This window comes from Amblyomma maculatum, chromosome 4 (assembly GCF_055883805.1).
Source record: "Amblyomma maculatum isolate TAMU_Amacu chromosome 4, ASM5588380v1, whole genome shotgun sequence".
In the NCBI taxonomy this organism is placed as follows: Eukaryota; Metazoa; Arthropoda; class Arachnida; order Ixodida; family Ixodidae; genus Amblyomma; species Amblyomma maculatum.
In genome coordinates, this window is record NC_139347.1 from 43,024,769 (window position 1) to 43,043,101 (window position 18,333).

Genomic DNA, 18,333 nt, shown 5'->3' on the forward strand with positions numbered 1-18,333 from the left:
ACCTCTTTCCCCCAGTGCAGGGTAGCAAATCGGTTTCTTTTACCTGTTAATCTCCCTGCCTTTCCTCCTCACCTTCCTCCTCCTCCTTCTTATCGGAGGGTGCCTGTAGGCGTATCTTCTACGCTAAGACGGTAAAATAGGAAAGACCTGCCTGTTGTTTTACACATAACCACATGTTAGCTCTGACTGTAATGAAAAGCATCAGGTGAATGGAAATTTCACGTGCAATCATCTAAAGAAAGGAAGGTGGGAGAGAGGGGGAGGGTCGGAGGGAAGCAGTATGCAAGCATGCGGATAGCGATGACCTCACGAAATCAGCGAAACAAAGTGGTTTGTCTACACTTTTGCTCAGCAGACATTACCGCACAAAGAAATGGAAATAAACGTTCATGCTTGCCAATGGTTCTTGACTGGTCGTATACCCATGTTCTGTCTCTTTACCATTTGCACCATTAAAAACAATGTGCCAACTTGGGCCATGGTATCGCAGGAACATTCGAAATATTTCTTGAAACCTAATGTGGAAATTTAATTTGCGGCCTAATTTCGCTTGGTTTTGACGAGCTTTGTACCCAGACATTTTGGACAAATTCTAGGAGACAGTTTTAGATCACAATTTTATTTTCACATACTGTAAACTGCACCACAGCAATCAATATATCCGCAGATTCTGCCTCGTCAGGCTTGAGTTTTGTTGCTATTTGTTTTCAAGGACGCACCCCATTGGAGTTAAATGGCAATCATAATCACTCGTTGTGTGTGGAGGATAAATCACAGAAGTAACAATTTGCTACGCATAGGAGGCTTCAATATTTTCCATCAGTATGCTCAAAAAAGTATTTTTCAATATTTCACAGTTGAAGTTGACTCATAATTACTTAAAAATGCAGCACAATATTTAGTTTTTATGGTAGTCTTGATTATTTGCTGCAGACTGAGCGTAGGACAAACTTCAGAAGCAAAACTTTGCTACTTAGGGAAGGTTAGATGATTTATTTCAGTATGTTTATAAAAAGTGTCTTACAATATTCCGCAGTTGCACCAAAAGTGTTTTCAAAAATGCAGGCCATTGGTTTTATATGGCATTTTTAACTACTCGTAACGAGCGGTAGAAAAATTTTAAAAGCCCATTTTTGCTACAGATCGGAAGCTTATACGATTCTCATCAACACGTGCACAACAGCACGTCATTGCCTCATAATTAAAATGTGTCCCACAAAGCTGGACTTGCATATTCTGCTGAGCTCACGAGGACTTCCGTTTTATATATATTTTTTTGGTCAGCAGATGCAAGCTGCTTAAACAGCAGTGCGACGTTTCGGTGGTGAAGAACGCGGGATTATAATGCCCAATATGCATTGATTGTTCTTCAATAATGAAAATGGAAATGTCACAATGTTTGCGCAGTTTGGTGCATCAAGCGAGTGACTTGGTTTAGAGAATGGCGACGATCTGCTGTGCCCAATCTCTCATTCATATTTTTGGCAAACGTATTGTGCCTTTTTGTGTTATTACTGCAAGACGCCGATGTTCTGTTGCGGAGGCGCCATTCTGCTCGATACTGTTTCAAGGGGTCGCACACATTTACATGTCTTCGCGCATTTTTTGTTTCACGGAATCACTTCGAGCGTGCCCTTCGGAAAAAGCTACCCAGGCCTTTTCAATGATTGCCAGTGCCTTGGCCAGGCACTCGTCCTTCTGATAATATTCATTCGAGGGCTGTCGCTGTTGCGACTGCACTTTGATCTCCACTTCCACTGTCTCGAAAATGCGCCGTGAGGCAGTCGTGCACTTGACTCGAATGCTGCCGTCTTCCGATTTTTTCTGTTCAGGCAGGAAGCTCATGCGCACGGTAAGAGTCTGGAGACCGTGTGGGTCGGTGTCCAGACTGGCCTTGAGGTCATCCACGGGCTTGTCGTTAATGAACAAGAAAAGCCCCAGAGGGGGCTTGGAACCAACTGCGGTGCATGTGAGGTGCGCAGTGTCCCCTAACTGGTAGACTTCTTTGTCGGTCGACAAGCGAGGCGTTGCTGGCAGACGTTCTGCGCATGCAGAAAAAAAAAAAAGAAAAGAAAAATAAAGGCACGCGCTACAACATGAGATGCACATGTTAGAAAATATCCACTCAGAAGCAGCATTTGGTCAGGCCTATAATGCCAGAAAACAGATCCTTCCACAGGAATGTCAACACGACAATCAGCGGCTATTTTTTTACTGGCAAAAGAAACGCTTCTTTATAAACCCTAGCTGTACGTACCAATTGAGCTGGTATGTACAGTTGCCAACCTGGTAAACGCTTAATTTGCTCCTAAATATAGAATTAAACTACTATTGCTTAGAATCTGAATTCCCTTCGGAGGCCTTCACACATCAATTTCATTCACGTTGAATTTAATGTCACCTAATAAATTCTTAAGTGGCTGGCTAGCATGCCTGCAGCCTTTCGCACCAACTGACGGAAGTGTATGGTGGCCTAAGCACTTTCAGCTATTACTTTCTTCTCCGTTGGATGAAACTGTTTGATGAGATATCTCAGTGAACTACGGCTTTGCGTATGCGCAAATAACCTCATGTGTGGTAGAAACTGCTTGCGATACTTATTTATTAAAAAAATATACAGAGTATGTGCATGGTCAGTTAGCTCTAGGGGTCGACATGCAGCAAACGTGCCGAGTTGTTGCGCACAGAAAAGATTAAAAAAAGAAACTAAGGCAAGCGATAACTTGAACATGGGACATGTCATATTGCTAAGATGTAGATGTTCATGGCATGTAATTGTGAGAAAAAGGAGTCTCTAGGGCACCTCAGGCTGATATGTAGCTTGTGGTAGTGTATACTTCTTAGCAAAATATCGTGACGAATGAAGGTACCATTGAACATCTTAGTGCGAACCGAATTTCAAGGTCTGTGAAACACTTACAATCTCGACATGCAGATGCACAGTACCACTAACTTTGCACATGCTCTGTATATGGCTTCAAGTTCATTTCGAAATGTACCATTATCATAAAAGATAGCAATTTCATCAAGTGCCTAAAACTCTGCTAAAGTTCGCAGGCAAAATTCGCAGTTTGGACTTCTAATTTTGATAAATTACTGTTGTCCTGCATGCAACCAAAACTGGCCTCTATAGAACAAAGTGCGAAATAGCGTTAACATATAGGATAACCAATAAACAGAGACAAGAGGACATCTTCAGTATTGGAGCTTGTCAACTGTGTAAGCTTGCAGCATTCAAATGGTTTACCAGCAATGACCAGGTCCATCTCGTCCACCGCTGTGCGGTACAGAGGAGGCCCGGAGCTGATCTCGCAGCGGTACGTTCCACCGGTGGACGCAGAGAGTTGCTCGAGGTGGACCGAGGAAGCATTCGAGTGCAGTTCCTTCAAGACGCATAAGAATACCGTTAACAGAGGCCTGTACTTTCTCCCCTGGCGGGGCGAAATTCCCTCTTAGCCTGATGTGTCGAAATTCATTCGAGAATTGCCCATAAAAAAATCAAAATTCAAAATATCGTGTTCAATCCTCGCAGCGTCTTATTTGTGCCTGGTATGCATTGTGACAAAGGTAATTGTTCCTGTATACTAGAGTGCAGCCAACTTACGTTCACGATCACGCCTTCCACTTTGGAGGCTCTTGCAGGTGGCACCATACTCGGCACAAAGCGGTAGAACTCTTGGTTGTCCTTGAACCACTTGACGCTGTGTAGCGGCACTCCTTCGAAGTCGTGCGAGCAGAAGAGGCTCACTTCTTCACCCAACACTCCGGCTAGAGGGACATCCATATTTGCGAGTTTTTCTGGAATGCAAAATTACAGATCCGTTAAAAACGTAGCACCTGTGTGGCGTTTAATATGAGGCCAAACTCGTGCTCGTCTTATATCTGAACTACTTTGAAAATAATGGGTGGAGATAAAAGCCTTGAGAAAATATCCAGAAGGAAGCAACTGTACCGAAAACGGGGAGGGGCGCTTAAGGTACCTAACAGTGCTTTTATACGCGTCAGCGTTCTTTGTGACATAAATGCTCCTTGCCTGGCTTGCGTGCCCAGGAACAGAGGTTCGATTTAAGTATTTGAGTAGCCTATTTTTCTTTTCAGCAACATTGTTTGGTTCTGACGTGACACCCCTCACAACTAATCAGTATTTTCTTGACATAGCACCGACGCCACATTTTTTGCCGAATGGGGGCCTTCAACGCTGTGCCGGGGGCCTGTAACCTCTCCATACATACGCCAAAATAGTGCGGGAATCCTAGATACGAGACCTTTATTGCGCGAAGCAAATCAATATGCGAAACTCGTGATGTGTGGAAATGTCAAAACACGCTTATGTTTTTATGTTCTCTGGCAACATACAGCGGCATTTGTTTTCCTTTTTTTTGCCATTTAGCATACTGAACGTTCTATTCTGTCTTATCTTCATTTCAGTGCTGCCTGCCTTCAGTTCTTGAAAATAATCATGTCATGCTGATCAGGCAAAGTACGCCTTCGGAGTCTTGGCTGATTCCCTATCTTGGGTAGGTGCAGCTGAACGCGAGCAAAACAAAATCAGTGCGGGCACGACACCCACAGGACTGTTAAAAACTCCGGGGAGTCACACTTCGTTTTTTGACAAGACACTTCCTTCCCAGCTACTGGCATATGTGTAACAGCAAAACACGAAAGACCTTGTCGTCCGCAGTAGATTGGCGGCCCTCTGATATCACCCTGTTCTTTGTGCTGAAAGAAATTTATCTTATAATCAAGGAATGATGTATTTTATGCGTGTTTGTATAATATCAGTCGACAGTAATCACTCATGCCTTCAGTTTTAACAATGCTACGGGAAAACCAAACGCGTTCTTGGTGTCTCACAGAATTTTTAGACAGTCCATAGACTTTCTATAAACTTTTGCCAAGAAGGTCTGAAAACAATAGATCTATGGCCGCACACTAGCTTTATTTTCGTCTATATACTGTCCATAGACAGATTTAACATGATCTATGACAGTATATAGACAATTATAGAGGAAATAAATGAACGTTCTCATGGACTTCAGTTTATAGATAACATATGTATTGTTTATGGACCAAAAAATGTGAGAAGACTGAAGCCTCTACTCCACAGGTATTCCGTAGATGGTCTATAGACAAAAAGCAATAGATCTGAAGGTGGCTACATAGCCTATAAAGAGTTCACAAAATGCCTGTAGACCATTTTCATAAGGGGTGTACAGCACCTCTGGGCACGGGGAGCGTGGTGAACTCGTATTCCGCGTCGGTGGCGCCTACGTCGTTGTGAGCCGTCACCAAGAGCAAGTACGCAGTGTCCGGCGAGAGGTCAGATATGGTGATCTGGGAGTCACGCGAGGGCACCGTGCCCAGTACAGTCCACTCTTTGTCCAGAAGGCGCCTGTACTGGACCCTGAACAGGTGGATGGGGCAGCCGCCATCGTGCCATGCGCCAAGCGTCACCGCCACCGAACTGACCTGGGGCTGCAGCAGCGACTGCCGGTCGGGCGCCACGGGAGCTGCGCAGGCGGCAAGCACGGCATCCTGTTGAAGCTCCCATTGCGCCGTCAAAAGAAAAGGTCATATCATTTGCGTCCGCCCTGGAAGCTGTTGAAATCGCGCCATCGATTGCCGACTACTTTCATGGAGGGGAACTCAAAGTGGCAGACATACTCAGGAGCGCAGCATGTAATGCACGCCAGTGCTGTAATGTTGTTTAGCCAGGAAAAGAAGGAATGCAAGCCATTCCCTGAAATGTCAGCGAAACAAACTTTAAAGATGAACTGTTGCGTCTACTCACTTTCAAACTTCTATCATACACATACGCGCGTGCAGAAAAGAAAGGGCACGATGGAATTCACTGCGAAAACAATGTTTCTGTCTCACAAGCTAGATATAAGTACTTGCTGTAGGGCTAGTTGGTTTGTGCTATTCATTGCAGCAGTGCAATGACACGACCTCAAGGAACAAGACGGATAGAAAGAACGCCTTTCTTCTATCCGCCTGCAGCACTCTTTCTATCAGTCTGCTTTCCTATAATAGTGTCATTGTACCGTTCCAATGAATCCTAAGGATATATTATTAATATAGTGTACTGAGGTTGGCCAAATTTTCTTTTTTTTCAAGCATTTCACTCCAGAATGGCGAAGTACCAGGCTGAGGAAAGTTACATTGATAGAAAACCGGTAGGCTTCTGGCGGCACTGGGGAACGATTCCAACCCCTTCTGAATGCGAGGCAGATACTCTACGTTCCGCGGTCGACGTCTTTTTTCACAACAGTGACCGGGCTTGTCTGCCATATTGCAACACAAACACGTATAAATACTAGCTGGATGGGGCAAACCGGACCACTTTCTTCGATTGATGCGGCAGAAACCTGCCGAAGGAGAGAATTGCCCAGTTAATCTGAATATGGAATAGCGGGCTTGCGTGACGTCTGCTGTCATGTGATACAGGCGGACCTCGGAACTTGCCATTTCTTCTTCGCCCCGCAAAAAGGCAAAAGTCTGAGAGCATTATACCGGCTGTTGCAACGCTAAACGCGAACCATGATATGATTAAATCGGGTAAATCGCTCGCTTATTCGCGATGAAATTCGGCACACAGATAGCATACAACCGTATATTGTTTTTAATGACAGTTTGGAAGATGTATATTTGCTTTATTCAATCTGAATGAATTCGAAATCCCCGTTGTCTGCAGGATCGCCGACCCAAAATAAGGCTTCTTAAGTGGGGCCAATGCTGCAGATGACGCTGATTTCCAATTAATTATCATCGGATAAGGCAAAGCACATCAGAAAACTGGTATTAAAAGCGATAGATAGTCGTAGGCTGTCCTAATGTCAGCGCGAATAAGCGAGCGATTTACTCGCTTTAGGAATATTACGGTTCGCGTTTAGCAATGCAACATACGCTCCTTCTTTTTATCAGGTGGGGGCGTTAGCTTTGTCGCAGTTTGAAATGATAAAATGCATGCGGGGTTTCCTGCGCAGACGCCACTCTATCTGAAGATGAGCAGCAATATCGACTTTGGTAAACATGCTTGGGTACGAATTTAGCCCCCGAGAAGTCGAAGCAAGAAGCCATGTTGGCTGATTTTTGCGAGCTGTCTCGTACGATGCAAAATAACCACGTCCTTTTAACTCAAATGTGGAAGTTCGCGAAAGAATACTTGCTACGCCGCAAATAAAGTTTTAAGCTTTCACAGGCATAAGAAGTAGGCTTTAGCGTCAGGCACCTATTTTTAGAAGTCGCGTTGTTCCTGTCATCAACTCGTTGCTGTTAACTTATTGTAAAATATAACAAAAAGCAAGAAAGTACTATATCCTCGGCCCTAGACCAAGGAGAGCTGCTCTTGCTGTCACATTACGTCAGTAATACAAGTAAGTACCCGTGCTTTCGAAGTCGTGTTGTTTCTGTCAACTTTATGCGGTTAACCTATTTAGAAAACATTATAATAAAAAAGTATATCTTGCGCACCTGACTATAGGAAGCTGTACATGCGGTCACGTTAAGGCTGGTTCAGATGCGAGCGATTAATCGAATTAAGCAGCGAGCGGCAGCGACGGAGTGAAAGTTTCAACGTGTTGCAACTTCGTCGCTCTCGCCGCTCGAGCCGTCACGACAGCAGAAAGCAGATTTGTGCGTCGCCGCGGCAGAAATTGCTAACGTTTTTGCTTGCGTGCGAAACAGGCTTTGCGTTTGTGGTGATGCGTTTATACTTGCTCCCCCCCCCCCCCCCCCCCCTCATCTACCCACACACACACACAAAAAAAAAGAAGAAAAAAAAAAGAAAAGCAATGAAAAGGCGAAAGGAAAACTGAGGCACTGCGCTCAGCTCTCACTAGTGCCATCGGTCCTGACGGTGACCGTTTCGCTCAGGTTGCCAGTTCCCGCCTCGTTGTAGCCGCGGACGGCGAACTGGTGCTTGGAGCCACACTGGAGCTTGTCCACAGTGAGCGAGCGTCGCTTGCCCAGGACGTGCGTCTCGTTCCACTCGCCGTCTGCTTCACGGTGCCGCACGTAGTAGCCTGCGCGGTGAGTCGTCCGCGCACAACAAATCATCACTCGGGGAGAGAGGAATTCCCAATAAGGCACGGCCCCTGGAACTCGGCTACCGCCTTCACAGGGTCAAGCATTTTCCAGAAATGCTACGCTAGATAAATCAAAAGCACTGTAACTTTGTGCGTTGAGTATTCAATGTATTAAACTTCAAAGGGACAGAAAGCAGTTTCTATGAAATGATACATACCACACAGCAAAACAAAACAGGCAAGGTACTCACTTTTTTTGTTTTGTTTTGCGCGGTGAGGACACTATGAAGCTACCCTGAGGATTAGCGCTTAAAAAGGCGAGTGTATCGGTAGAACACAGCGTAGGGTTGTGTTGTTTTCTTTTCGTGGTCCTCGTCTTTATGTGTGCTAGTTCTGTAGGATCAATTACCAGGAACTTAAATTGCGATATTAAGAATAGTACAGAATATTCTCACAGCAGCGCAGTGACCATGCACTGCTAAGGAAGTTTCAAGTGTTTTCAAAATTTGGAGAGTGGATGATCGGAATGTATTTCTCAGAATCTGTTCATTGCTAAAAATCCTTCTTCAAAGCACCACCCGATAAAAATTATGGTACAGCAAAAATAAAAGAAGAAAAGAAAAGTCGGTCTAGGTTGCTTGACATTTGTCGCGTCTGCAGCAAGTGCGGAATTGGCGTACAGTGTTTGTGGCCTCATAAACCAAATGCTGCGTTTAGAAATCGCTCTAATTTAGAGCGAGAATAGGAATTTATAAAGGCTCTTTTAAAAAAAGAATTTAAGCTCTGAACACAAGTTTAATTATTCGGCAACTTCTTCGAAGAAGTCGTTTCTTTGAAGCAAACGCTTGAAAATTTGAAAACATTCACGTCATCTTCACAACTAAGATGATAAAAACGAATAAATATAATCAGGACTATTAGTAATGAACTTTCGCGATATTTATAATTTTTTTATTCATTTTAAAGCTCAAAATACTGTTATTTTAAAGGCGCCGTGCAGCCTATGTGACAACGGATAATTACCAGCTCCTTTTGCCTCGTTGTTTTCTTTCCAGCGACTTTATTCTGTTGACGCTATCTCTGGCACTTGAGAAATTCCTGCGCAATTATACTTTCGCGAACCTGTGTACCATAAATGGGAAGCAAATTTTAAGCCTCACAATTGCCATCATGTGCGCTATCTTTGGAGTACTGTAATGTTAACGAAGGACAGAAAAACGCAGAAAATTGTGGCTTTCCTTTTTTTGCGTTCACGGTGGACCTGAAAGTAAATCAGAGGAGACAAAGTGATTAAAATAGCGCTCGAACTGTACGCCTTAAAATCAGTTATAGAATAAAGAATTATCAAAACGCGCCTCGACTTTGATACAGTGCCATATATTTAGAAATATTATTTCGAAATTACTTTAAGATTGATATTATTTCAATGAAAAAGAAGAGCTTGGTCGCTTCTTTGCTGAACCGACCTTGATACCAACCAGCCTCGAGAAAGAATAGGAAAGCGGTCTCCCTCCCTCTTCTTCATCACCTCACTACTGCCGCAAGGTTACAGCTATTCAATGCAGAAATTAAGTCGTAATAAAAATGAAAGCCGAGCAACCTGTATTCATTTCAAAATTTCTGCTTGTCCAGCGGTACTGTGAGTCGAACCCGGTGCCTCACGCTGCCAGGCGAGTGTTATGGGACCAAAGGCGCTCGCTGCTCTTGCTGCACAGACGTTTTCTATATCCGTTCTCTGGGGTACTTGAGGGCATTTTTTCACTCCGCGAAATTCCTTTGCATGGCCGTTGTGCAAGAATGATGTAGAAAGCCACTGTGACGTTGATTCGCCAAGAAGCGACACAGTGCTTTTTCTTTGTGCCTAAAGTTGCCTTCACGTCTTATGGGAGGCCGAGTTTTTCTCTAATTTCTCAAACCGAAAAATTTGATACTATATGAGTTCATCACCGTGAAATTGCGGAATCTGGCGAGGTATGAGTAAATAGGCCGCAAACGCATAGGCCGCCGTGACTGTGGTGGGGCCAGATGTCCGCACAGATGCCAGAAGCAAAAGTGCATGAATCAGGGCTGTCAATAAACGTGTTTCAATCAACGAATCGTCAGGAGTACACGAGCTACCCAAGTCTTGATTAATTTCTAATTTTTTTCTGAAGCCTGAAATGCAGTCTCACCTGTTACGGGGTTCAAATCCTCTTGCGGCTGTTTCCATGTGAGCGACACTGACGTGATGCCAGTCCCGGCAACTTTGAGGAGCGGCGCCGACGGAGGATCTGCGGAAAGGAGTTTCAGCTTTGTCTGCACACGTGCGAGAGTACGAAAGAATAGCAAAAATGGAAGAGAGGCCGGTTTGAAGAGAAGCAAATGATTTCAACAGAAAACAGAATAAGCAATGTGGACATTAACGACCTATAGAAACAGTAGCTGGTAATGGCACTTGGTGACAACCTTTAAGCGCTTAGAATCAAAGCTACACATAGAAAAATAAGATTACACTAGCGCGCCTGCAATTCGCCTAAAGTTCCTTCGAGGACGCATATTTCAGTCACAATTTTGGTCACTCAGTCGAAATGTGCTCAAAGTTGCTCGAAAGCCGAGCTCACTGCATACCGCTGTTAGACGTTTCGAAGATCACCTCGTCGGACCGTGTCCAGGCGCCCTGGTCGCTGTACGCCTGCAGGATAACGCTGTATCGCGTGGCTGGCGAGAGTGACGTCAACAAGTACTGCCCGCGTTCTTCGACGGGAACGTCAGTGGCCTTGTACAGGTATGGTCCCTCCGGTGTTGCAGGCCGGTAGCCGATGTAGTAACCTCGAATTTCGCCGGAGCCGGAGGTCGGGCTCGGTGGCTGCGCCATAGAAACGAGTGCCCATAAATTTTACTACTTTCGATATTGAAGTCCAAAGTTCTACGATTTTACACCAACTAGCGTGACCGGTCAGGTTTTAGGTATGGTTTAGTTTGGGTTTTAGGGTTTAACATCCGAAAGCGACTCAGGCTATGAGAGACGCCGTAGTGGAGAGCTAGATAAAGTTCGACCACCTGGGAGTCTTTAATGTGCACCGACATCGTACAGTACACGGGAAGCTTGCTTTTATAGTGCACGGGCGCCTTGCGCATGGTGCAAGCGAGCTCTCGTCTCCGTACACGCAGGCAATTTTGTCTCCGCTGAGCAAAGAGTTGCGGTTCAGAACGGCTGAACTCAGGTGAGGCTAATAACTCATTTAAGTGGGTGAACGAGAGCAAGGACGCCGAGCAGGGACGAATAGAGCCATAAAAAATGGCTTTGATCTGATTCAGCGCATTAAGCGAGCGGATCATGGCATTCACCTTCAGAGAGAAGCACAGTGGCAAATAAGCGCTTTTACAGAACTGCTGTCGACACTAAATTGAGAAATGCTGGCAGTGACGCTTCGCGTATCCGATGGGGACAAAAAGAAGCTGGCTTCTTTCATATGGTAGGGCTTGCCAATGAGAAGCGTAGACGCAGCCAGGGAACAGTGAGCGAGTGTCTTTATCGCCCACTCGGTGCGTAAGAGGGAGAATGCATTATCGTGTATCAAAGAGCGGCGTGCTCCACACTGCTTGGTCGCTTGGTTAATGCGCGTGCGTGCCACAGCGACAGACTGCCCGATACACATATATCAATACACTACCCCAACATAACGACAAGGAAGCTGAAATTACTGAAATCGAAGCTTCATATAGGCTAGAAGAGGCCGAAGAATCGCCACCACCGGCCGACTTCGCAGGTAAAGTGCCATGAGACGACAGAGCTATTTGTTTCCTGCCTGCGAATATCAAAATCTATGCTGTTCTGCCATTCACGTCAACACGGTGATTGAGGGGGTCTCAGTGTAGGGTTCAAGAATTTGAATTAAGTTGTGGGAAAACATTTATATACAACTTTCTCTACTACAAATGCGTCATTAGCTACCGCACAAACATCTGCTGACGAAGTGCCATATATACTTCGTTTCATAACCTGTTTGCAGCGCTGGGAAAGGTAAGCACAATATATGCGAATACCAGTGGCACGAAATTCATGGCAGTGCTGCTCGTACTTTGCTGAGTCATGTAGTACGCTACCCTGGTAGGTCCAGACAGCCCTTACCTTTTGTAGCGTGGCAAGCAGCCTTCGAAATGGAGTATAAAATCGATTTTGTACCAAGAGAAATAACTAGACGGGCGTGTGTGCAGTGTCTCTAGCAACCGCGGTGGCTCAGAGGTAAGACGATCGGCTACTAAGCAGGAGTATCAGGATTCGAAACCGGCCGCGATGGCCCCCGTTTCAATGCACGCGATGGAAGCGAAGCTCAAAACAGGCTCATATGCTCTGCAATGGCATCATCATCAGCCGGACTAAACCTGCAGGGCGAAGACCCCTCCCATATTCCTTCAATGTATACCTTCACTGCAATGGCAGTGGGGGGTAAATATCCCTGGATGGTCGAAATTAATCTGAAACCCTCCAATACGGCATAAGTCATAGCATTAGTCGCTGCGGGACGTTAAATTTTAGATAAGATAGCATAAAATAACGTAAAGTAATGTAACATCATCATCAGCGCCGACGTTAACCCCATTATGCCCATTGCCTCTTCCATATCTCTCCAATTATCCTTGTCCTGTGCCAGTTGCGGACTCCGCATACCTGAAAACTTTTCAATTTGTTGCGGAGACATTGGCGGTCACTGCAAAAGATATAAAAAATATCATGGATGCCAACCCGATTTAAAGAAAATCTGTGCACTGAAAAGAGCTAGAAGCCAAAAAAACAGAGAAACACTTGAATCTGTAGAAATCAGAAAGCGTCGCTAATCTTGCCTAAGTAGTCCCTCAGTGTAGTTATAGGCAAATGAATCAGCGTTTCTGGGGTCCAGTCCATAAACGGTGCGTATTCTCGTAAGACCTGCATGATGTGAATATTTTTCTTGTTTTTAACTTGGCCGGCGATATATAATCGGTGTTCAAGGAACTGTCGGTTGTTAGAGCACCTTATGTGTGTTGCGTCCAATCTTTGTCCCTGTCTCGGCGCTGGTTACATCCATCTTGTCAAAAAAACTTGCCGAACAGCCCATAATACACCATAAAATCTCATCCGCCCACCAAATATTCTTTCGCCCTCATTTAAGTTAGCTTTCTCTTGAAATGCAAATATCTTGCCTTCGCATTAAATGCCCTGCCCATGCCTATTTCTTCGTATTGATTTAGGCTAAATATCATTAAAACACCTTTGTTGCGTGGGGGTCACTGCTTCCTTGCTGTCTTCCTTGCTGCTTCCTTTTCGTAAGCTTCAACTTTTCTGCCCCATAGGTGAGTACCGGTAAGATGAAGCTGTTACTTACGTTGGTTAAGGAGAATTGGTAAACTGCAATTCATAATGTGAAACTAACTGCCAAACGCGCTTCCCCCAATTCTTTTTATTCTAGTTATTTCATTATCGCGGTCGGTATCTGCGGTCACCACCTGCCCTAAGCAGATATAATCTCTTATCACTTGCAACGCCTCGATACCTATCGTATACTGCTGTTCCGTTCAGATGCGGTTGAAAATTACTTCCGGAAATATTGAATTGATGTTCAACATAACGCCTGCGCACCTTTAGTGTTGAGCTCTCACCTTCCATGTAACCTTCACCGATCGTGCACTGAGTACCTCCGCTGATACTTCGGTAGGCGGTCCTCCCAGCGCTGTGATGGGCGCGGAAAAGAAAAAAAAAAAGAGCAATGAGTCATCAAATATTAAGTTAATAACTAACCGTCACCTTAGATGCGCTTCAATTAGCACGCAAAATCAGATGTAATGATATTGCACTAATAGCCTTACCTTGTAGTGGAAGAGCAACAGAGACAGAGCATTGAGTAGGGTGTATTTTTGATTCTAGCTATGGCGGACACATTTAAGTATAGAAGAAATCTGAAAGCGCTCAGGTACTCACTGTTTTAGAGTACCACGCTGCTGCGTGAAAGACAGGACCTTAAAAGCCAAGGGATGGGACACAGTCATGGCATGCGCGCTGTATCAAAATATTTATGGAGTGGACTATGCATAGATCTCCTCTTTTGCCTCGATCGTCAACCTAAATATATGAGTCTAAAAATGAAGAGGGTTCGTCACATAGTTTGCAAACATTTGTTGCTGATTTTGTTATTTTTTTTCAGCACTCTCTTGTCTGCACAATGCTGCTGTCAATTGCATTTTTGGTAGTTTTACGAGTCGTGTTGACACCACATTGTACTCACGGGGTTAGGTAATATTGAAGGTCAATATCGCGGACAATAAGTAAAAATATTTCAACCTTTAGACGACTGACATTATTTAGTCATAAAATCACGGTTAGAATACGTCGGGGAAAACGGGCATAGGTGACTGGCGTTATACACCCGTCAGATGTGTACTGCACAGCGTAGCGGCTGATCGCGCTATTACCTTCACGTAATGGTCGGCTCCGTCCCACTTTTACGCTCCGGCTTTCTGCTTCCACAACTTGCAGGGAACCTGAAGCGTCGGGGGAATCTGAAAAGAAATCGACCATTGGCAAGTGCCCAATCATAGAAGACAGTTAATAGCGGACGTCTGGGTCAAACTTCCAGTGATTGTGCGAAAATTTGCAACACACTGCCTAGTTGCGTTGTAATACTGTGCCCACGTTGAAGCTGCCGCGCTTGGCCCACGACGACTTAAGTCAAAACCGCTCCGTCTTAGAAAACTTACTTACTCCATCACGCTCAGAAAGCGCTAACCACGGCGCTTTGTTTTAGGGCTTATACGAGATACAAATCTGAACTTACTTCGTGTTTCATCAAAAGACACTTCTCACCTCCACAAACAAGTCTTTTTCTTCTCTTATGGCCTTCTCTCTAGTTTTCAGCTTTTCCGCTACGAGTGGCTGCTGGCTACCGCGGACCTATACAGTCACCCGTACAATGACTGAATAATATTAGCGAGTCAGTACGACTGTGCGTTAACTGCGCCTGACAACACACAAAGAGCGGATGGAGGCGTTGAGAACGCGCGGAGACACAACGGCGACATACACGCCGCTTCGGTTGGTTCCCGCATAAGGTTTGCTCTGACTTGTTTTATACAAAAAGGGCATACATTCTGTAAACCATTCACTGATTGAATCATGCGGAAAGTTTACGGAAAACAGAATTTAACCTTTATTCGTTGAGAACGCGCGGAGACACAACGGCGACATACACGCCGCTTCTGTTGGTTCCCGCATAAGGCTTTGCTCTGACTTAGTCTTTACAAAGAATACCGAAACGTCCTGTCACTGCCGCGTAGGAAGAACGCTGTTTTCCTGTGAATTGGTGCCTCTGACTGCGTCAGTGTGTGGCCGCAGTATAATGTATTAGGAAGAGACCTTTCCCAATGACGTGCCCGCCGATAACTATTTCAATGCCCTAGCACAGCATAGTCAGACAAAAAACGTCTATGACACATTGCATACGCTGTTAGTCTTTAGTGCCGCATAGCGATGTGATGCTTTAGGACAGTTTTGCTATAAATCTCGGCTAGGAGGCTTTAAAATTCGGGCATCATTATTACTAGGATCAAAATTCGGTGTCACGTCTTCCTCTCTTGTAGTACAACTAATCAGATATCCAGCACCACTCGTGGCGCAGGGTCAAATTGCAGCCATTACAGCGGCAGCATTAGGGACCAATTAGATTTTGTTTTCTTCGAAGCTAATTTCGTGAAAACCATTGTTATAGAAGCGTGCGACACGTACGTCATTGAGAATGCTGGTTGGGTGTCCTACTGAGTTAAATCTATTTCCTGAGTTAAATCTTTAAGCTCGGGAAACAAGACATATCATAACGATTGGGAGCATAATTCTACTCTTTACCATCGTTGGTCCTTGCATTTAAGAAATTAAAAGGCTGGTATATGTGCAAGAAAAAAGAAAAAAAAAAAAGGTTCTGCCGTAACATTAATGCAGCTGTAGGGCTAAATTCAATATGTATATAAGATTAAAACCTTACACATCTACTCTGGCACACACAATAACACGATAGAAATTATTGCATAACTTTCTGATTTTTCACAATACAGTATGTTAGAGGCGTTGGTTTTCTACTTACATAACTGCAGCGCGATTGACGACACAGAGAAAAAAGGCACACAAAAGCGCTGCTTCTGATGTAGTTTGCTCTTATGTTTAATAACCTTACAATATTTTTTTTTTTTTAGATTGCTAGCGCCTACAGCAGTTTTACTTCGCTTTTGTAAGAACTATAGGAAGCGGGATATGCAGTTTATTGTAATAAAGTGAGCATTCAGAATTATTTTAGGAGCCGCAATCAGGAGTATTTACTTCGCACAGTGCACTTATTTATTTTGTAACTTTTAGGACACGATAGATAAAAAGGAGGGTGTAAATTAAAAAAAAAATGCTAAAATTATGCTGGTGCACTGTATATGCCGGGAATAACGTGAAGGCGGGCATGATCGGTGTAGGGCAGGGCGTGGCCGCCTTCTTACTCCGACGAAACAAATGCTGCTACTTGCCTACCACAAGATCTTTGCTGTCGGCAACTGCACGGAATGAAGGGTCATCAGATGACACTTCACATCGGTATGTTCCAGACGCCGAGCGATTCACTTGCTCCAGATTCACTGATGAATCTTCGTCCATGGTTGGCTGGAAGATTGCACAGGATCATATTACGAAGTGAGCATTGCTACGATTTATTACTGTGTTCCCTTCTTGTGTGAAAATGATAAGTTTCAGATCTGGAAGCATACAGTAAGCCCACGATTTACGAGCAGAAGAGCGCGAGAGAAGGCTGGCTCCCTAAACGAACGCTTTGAGAGAGCGAACGAATAGGCAGAGGACGAATAAGCAGAAAAGGCAACCAGACCTGTAATCATTTTGGTTGTCCGTAATAACTACTCGTATACCCGAGGGGTTTCCAATACATAAATTAAAAACCTAGCAACAGACTGACGAAAACATAATTTTGCTGTTGGAAACCTCAATTCACCCTTAAAGGCCCTTGAAACAGATCCGTCACCCGTGTAGGGATAGTGGGTAGGCTGACGATGCATCGGACTAACCAAATATCATTTGCACAGGTATTTGTTTTACATTGACCGTCACCATGCTGGTGGCGATGTTGATGATTGCGGTGGTACTGGTGTTGACATTGGTTTGTTTCTTACATTATTTTTTTCTTCGCGATGTGTTTCGAGATGTTAAACCTGGAAAGCGCATAAGAAAGCGCTGTTGTCCGTGTGTTTTTTATGCGCTTTCCAGGTTTAACATGTCTGACCAACTCGCCCAAACGCTGCCATTAGTGTTTCGAGAACTGATAGGGAGGAGGAAACAACTTTATTTAACGCATTACATTAAGCGTTAAGAATGTCCTGGGCCAGGGTCACCAAGGCCAACTGACCTTGCAGCTGGTCAGAGGCTAACCAAGCCCGCCACGTTGGGGAGGAGGGTGTGGAACGTGAGGAGATTGGAGGGCGACAGGGCATGAAAAGATGCAATGCTCCAAGTTTGCATAGTGTTCTGGGCAATTTGGGCATGCAGGGGAATGTATGATTCTGTATAGAAAAGATCTGACAGGAGTAAGCAGTGTATTTAGTTGTATGCGTCTAAGAATGCGGATTTGCGTGGTAGTGAGAGATTTATCAGGAAGAGGAAGTGTACGGAGAGTTTCTCTAATGTTGTCGTAGTGAACGTTGATTTCTTTTTTGTAGTGAAGAGTAGTGTCCCACGTTGGTGGATAAGGCCAGGGAATCCCAGGCGCCCGGTGTTGAAGTTCGCGGGCGAGGCGATGCACTACCTCATTGCCTGGGATTCCAGCGTGACCAGGAATCAACCTCAGTGTTACAGTGTGGGGACGTAGTTTGGTAAGAGCTCTGTGTAGATCATCGTGTAGTTCTTCAGGAATGCGACCCGTGTGAATGGCGCGTATAGCTTGTATTGAATCAGTGTATATGGTATATCCTGAAGGGTTAGGGGGTGCTTGTGCGAGGTCTTGAATACTGGTAACTATTGGTAGGGTCTCGAGAGTCGCTGTAGGAGGAGGATCTATGTAAGGACCGAGGGTATGCGTCACTACATCGCTACAGCTCTGAATTGAGTAAGCAGCCGCTCCGACGTTAGTTCGTGATGCACCTGTGTAGATGATCGTGGAATCTGTTGGGTGAACATGGTTGGAAACGCGAGCGTAACGTCTGCCTGTGTTAGTGTCGGGTGCAACGTTTTTTGGAATGGGGATTATTCTGAGGTTATCCGGGAGCGAAGAAGGAAGGGTAATTATAGGGAGGTCTATAGGTTTGAGTGCAA

General features: G+C 44.8%; 1 protein-coding gene across 1 annotated transcript; it reads right to left on the minus strand.

The window, feature by feature from the left end:
- Positions 1-617: 617 nt before the first annotated feature.
- LOC146190873 (cell adhesion molecule DSCAML1-like) lies at positions 618-16,671 on the minus strand. The gene is made up of 10 exons (XM_084600244.1): positions 16,545-16,671; positions 14,457-14,543; positions 13,647-13,717; positions 10,635-10,872; positions 10,199-10,297; positions 7,839-8,024; positions 5,220-5,510; positions 3,605-3,798; positions 3,248-3,383; positions 618-2,042 (listed from the first exon to the last, which is right to left on the minus strand). Exons 1-10 carry the CDS (start codon positions 16,669-16,671, stop codon positions 1,585-1,587), a joined length of 1,887 nt encoding a protein of 628 aa, XP_084456370.1. The 3' UTR covers positions 618-1,584.
- Positions 16,672-18,333: the final 1,662 nt, after the last annotated feature.

What these genes read in the sequence shown, in the direction of transcription:
- LOC146190873 (XM_084600244.1), bottom strand. Translation starts at nt 16,671, where the DNA reads ATGGACGAAGATTCATCAGTGAATCTGGAGCAAGTGAATCGCTCGGCG. An exon ending in GAGCCGACCATTACGTGAAG is followed by an intron (nt 13,718 to 14,456) that starts GTAATAGCGCGA and finishes CGCCCATCACAG; the next exon opens with CGCTGGGAGGACCGCCTACC. An exon ending in GGATTTGAACCCCGTAACAG is followed by an intron (nt 8,025 to 10,198) that starts GTGAGACTGCAT and finishes CTCACCGCGCAG; the next exon opens with GCTACTACGTGCGGCACCGT.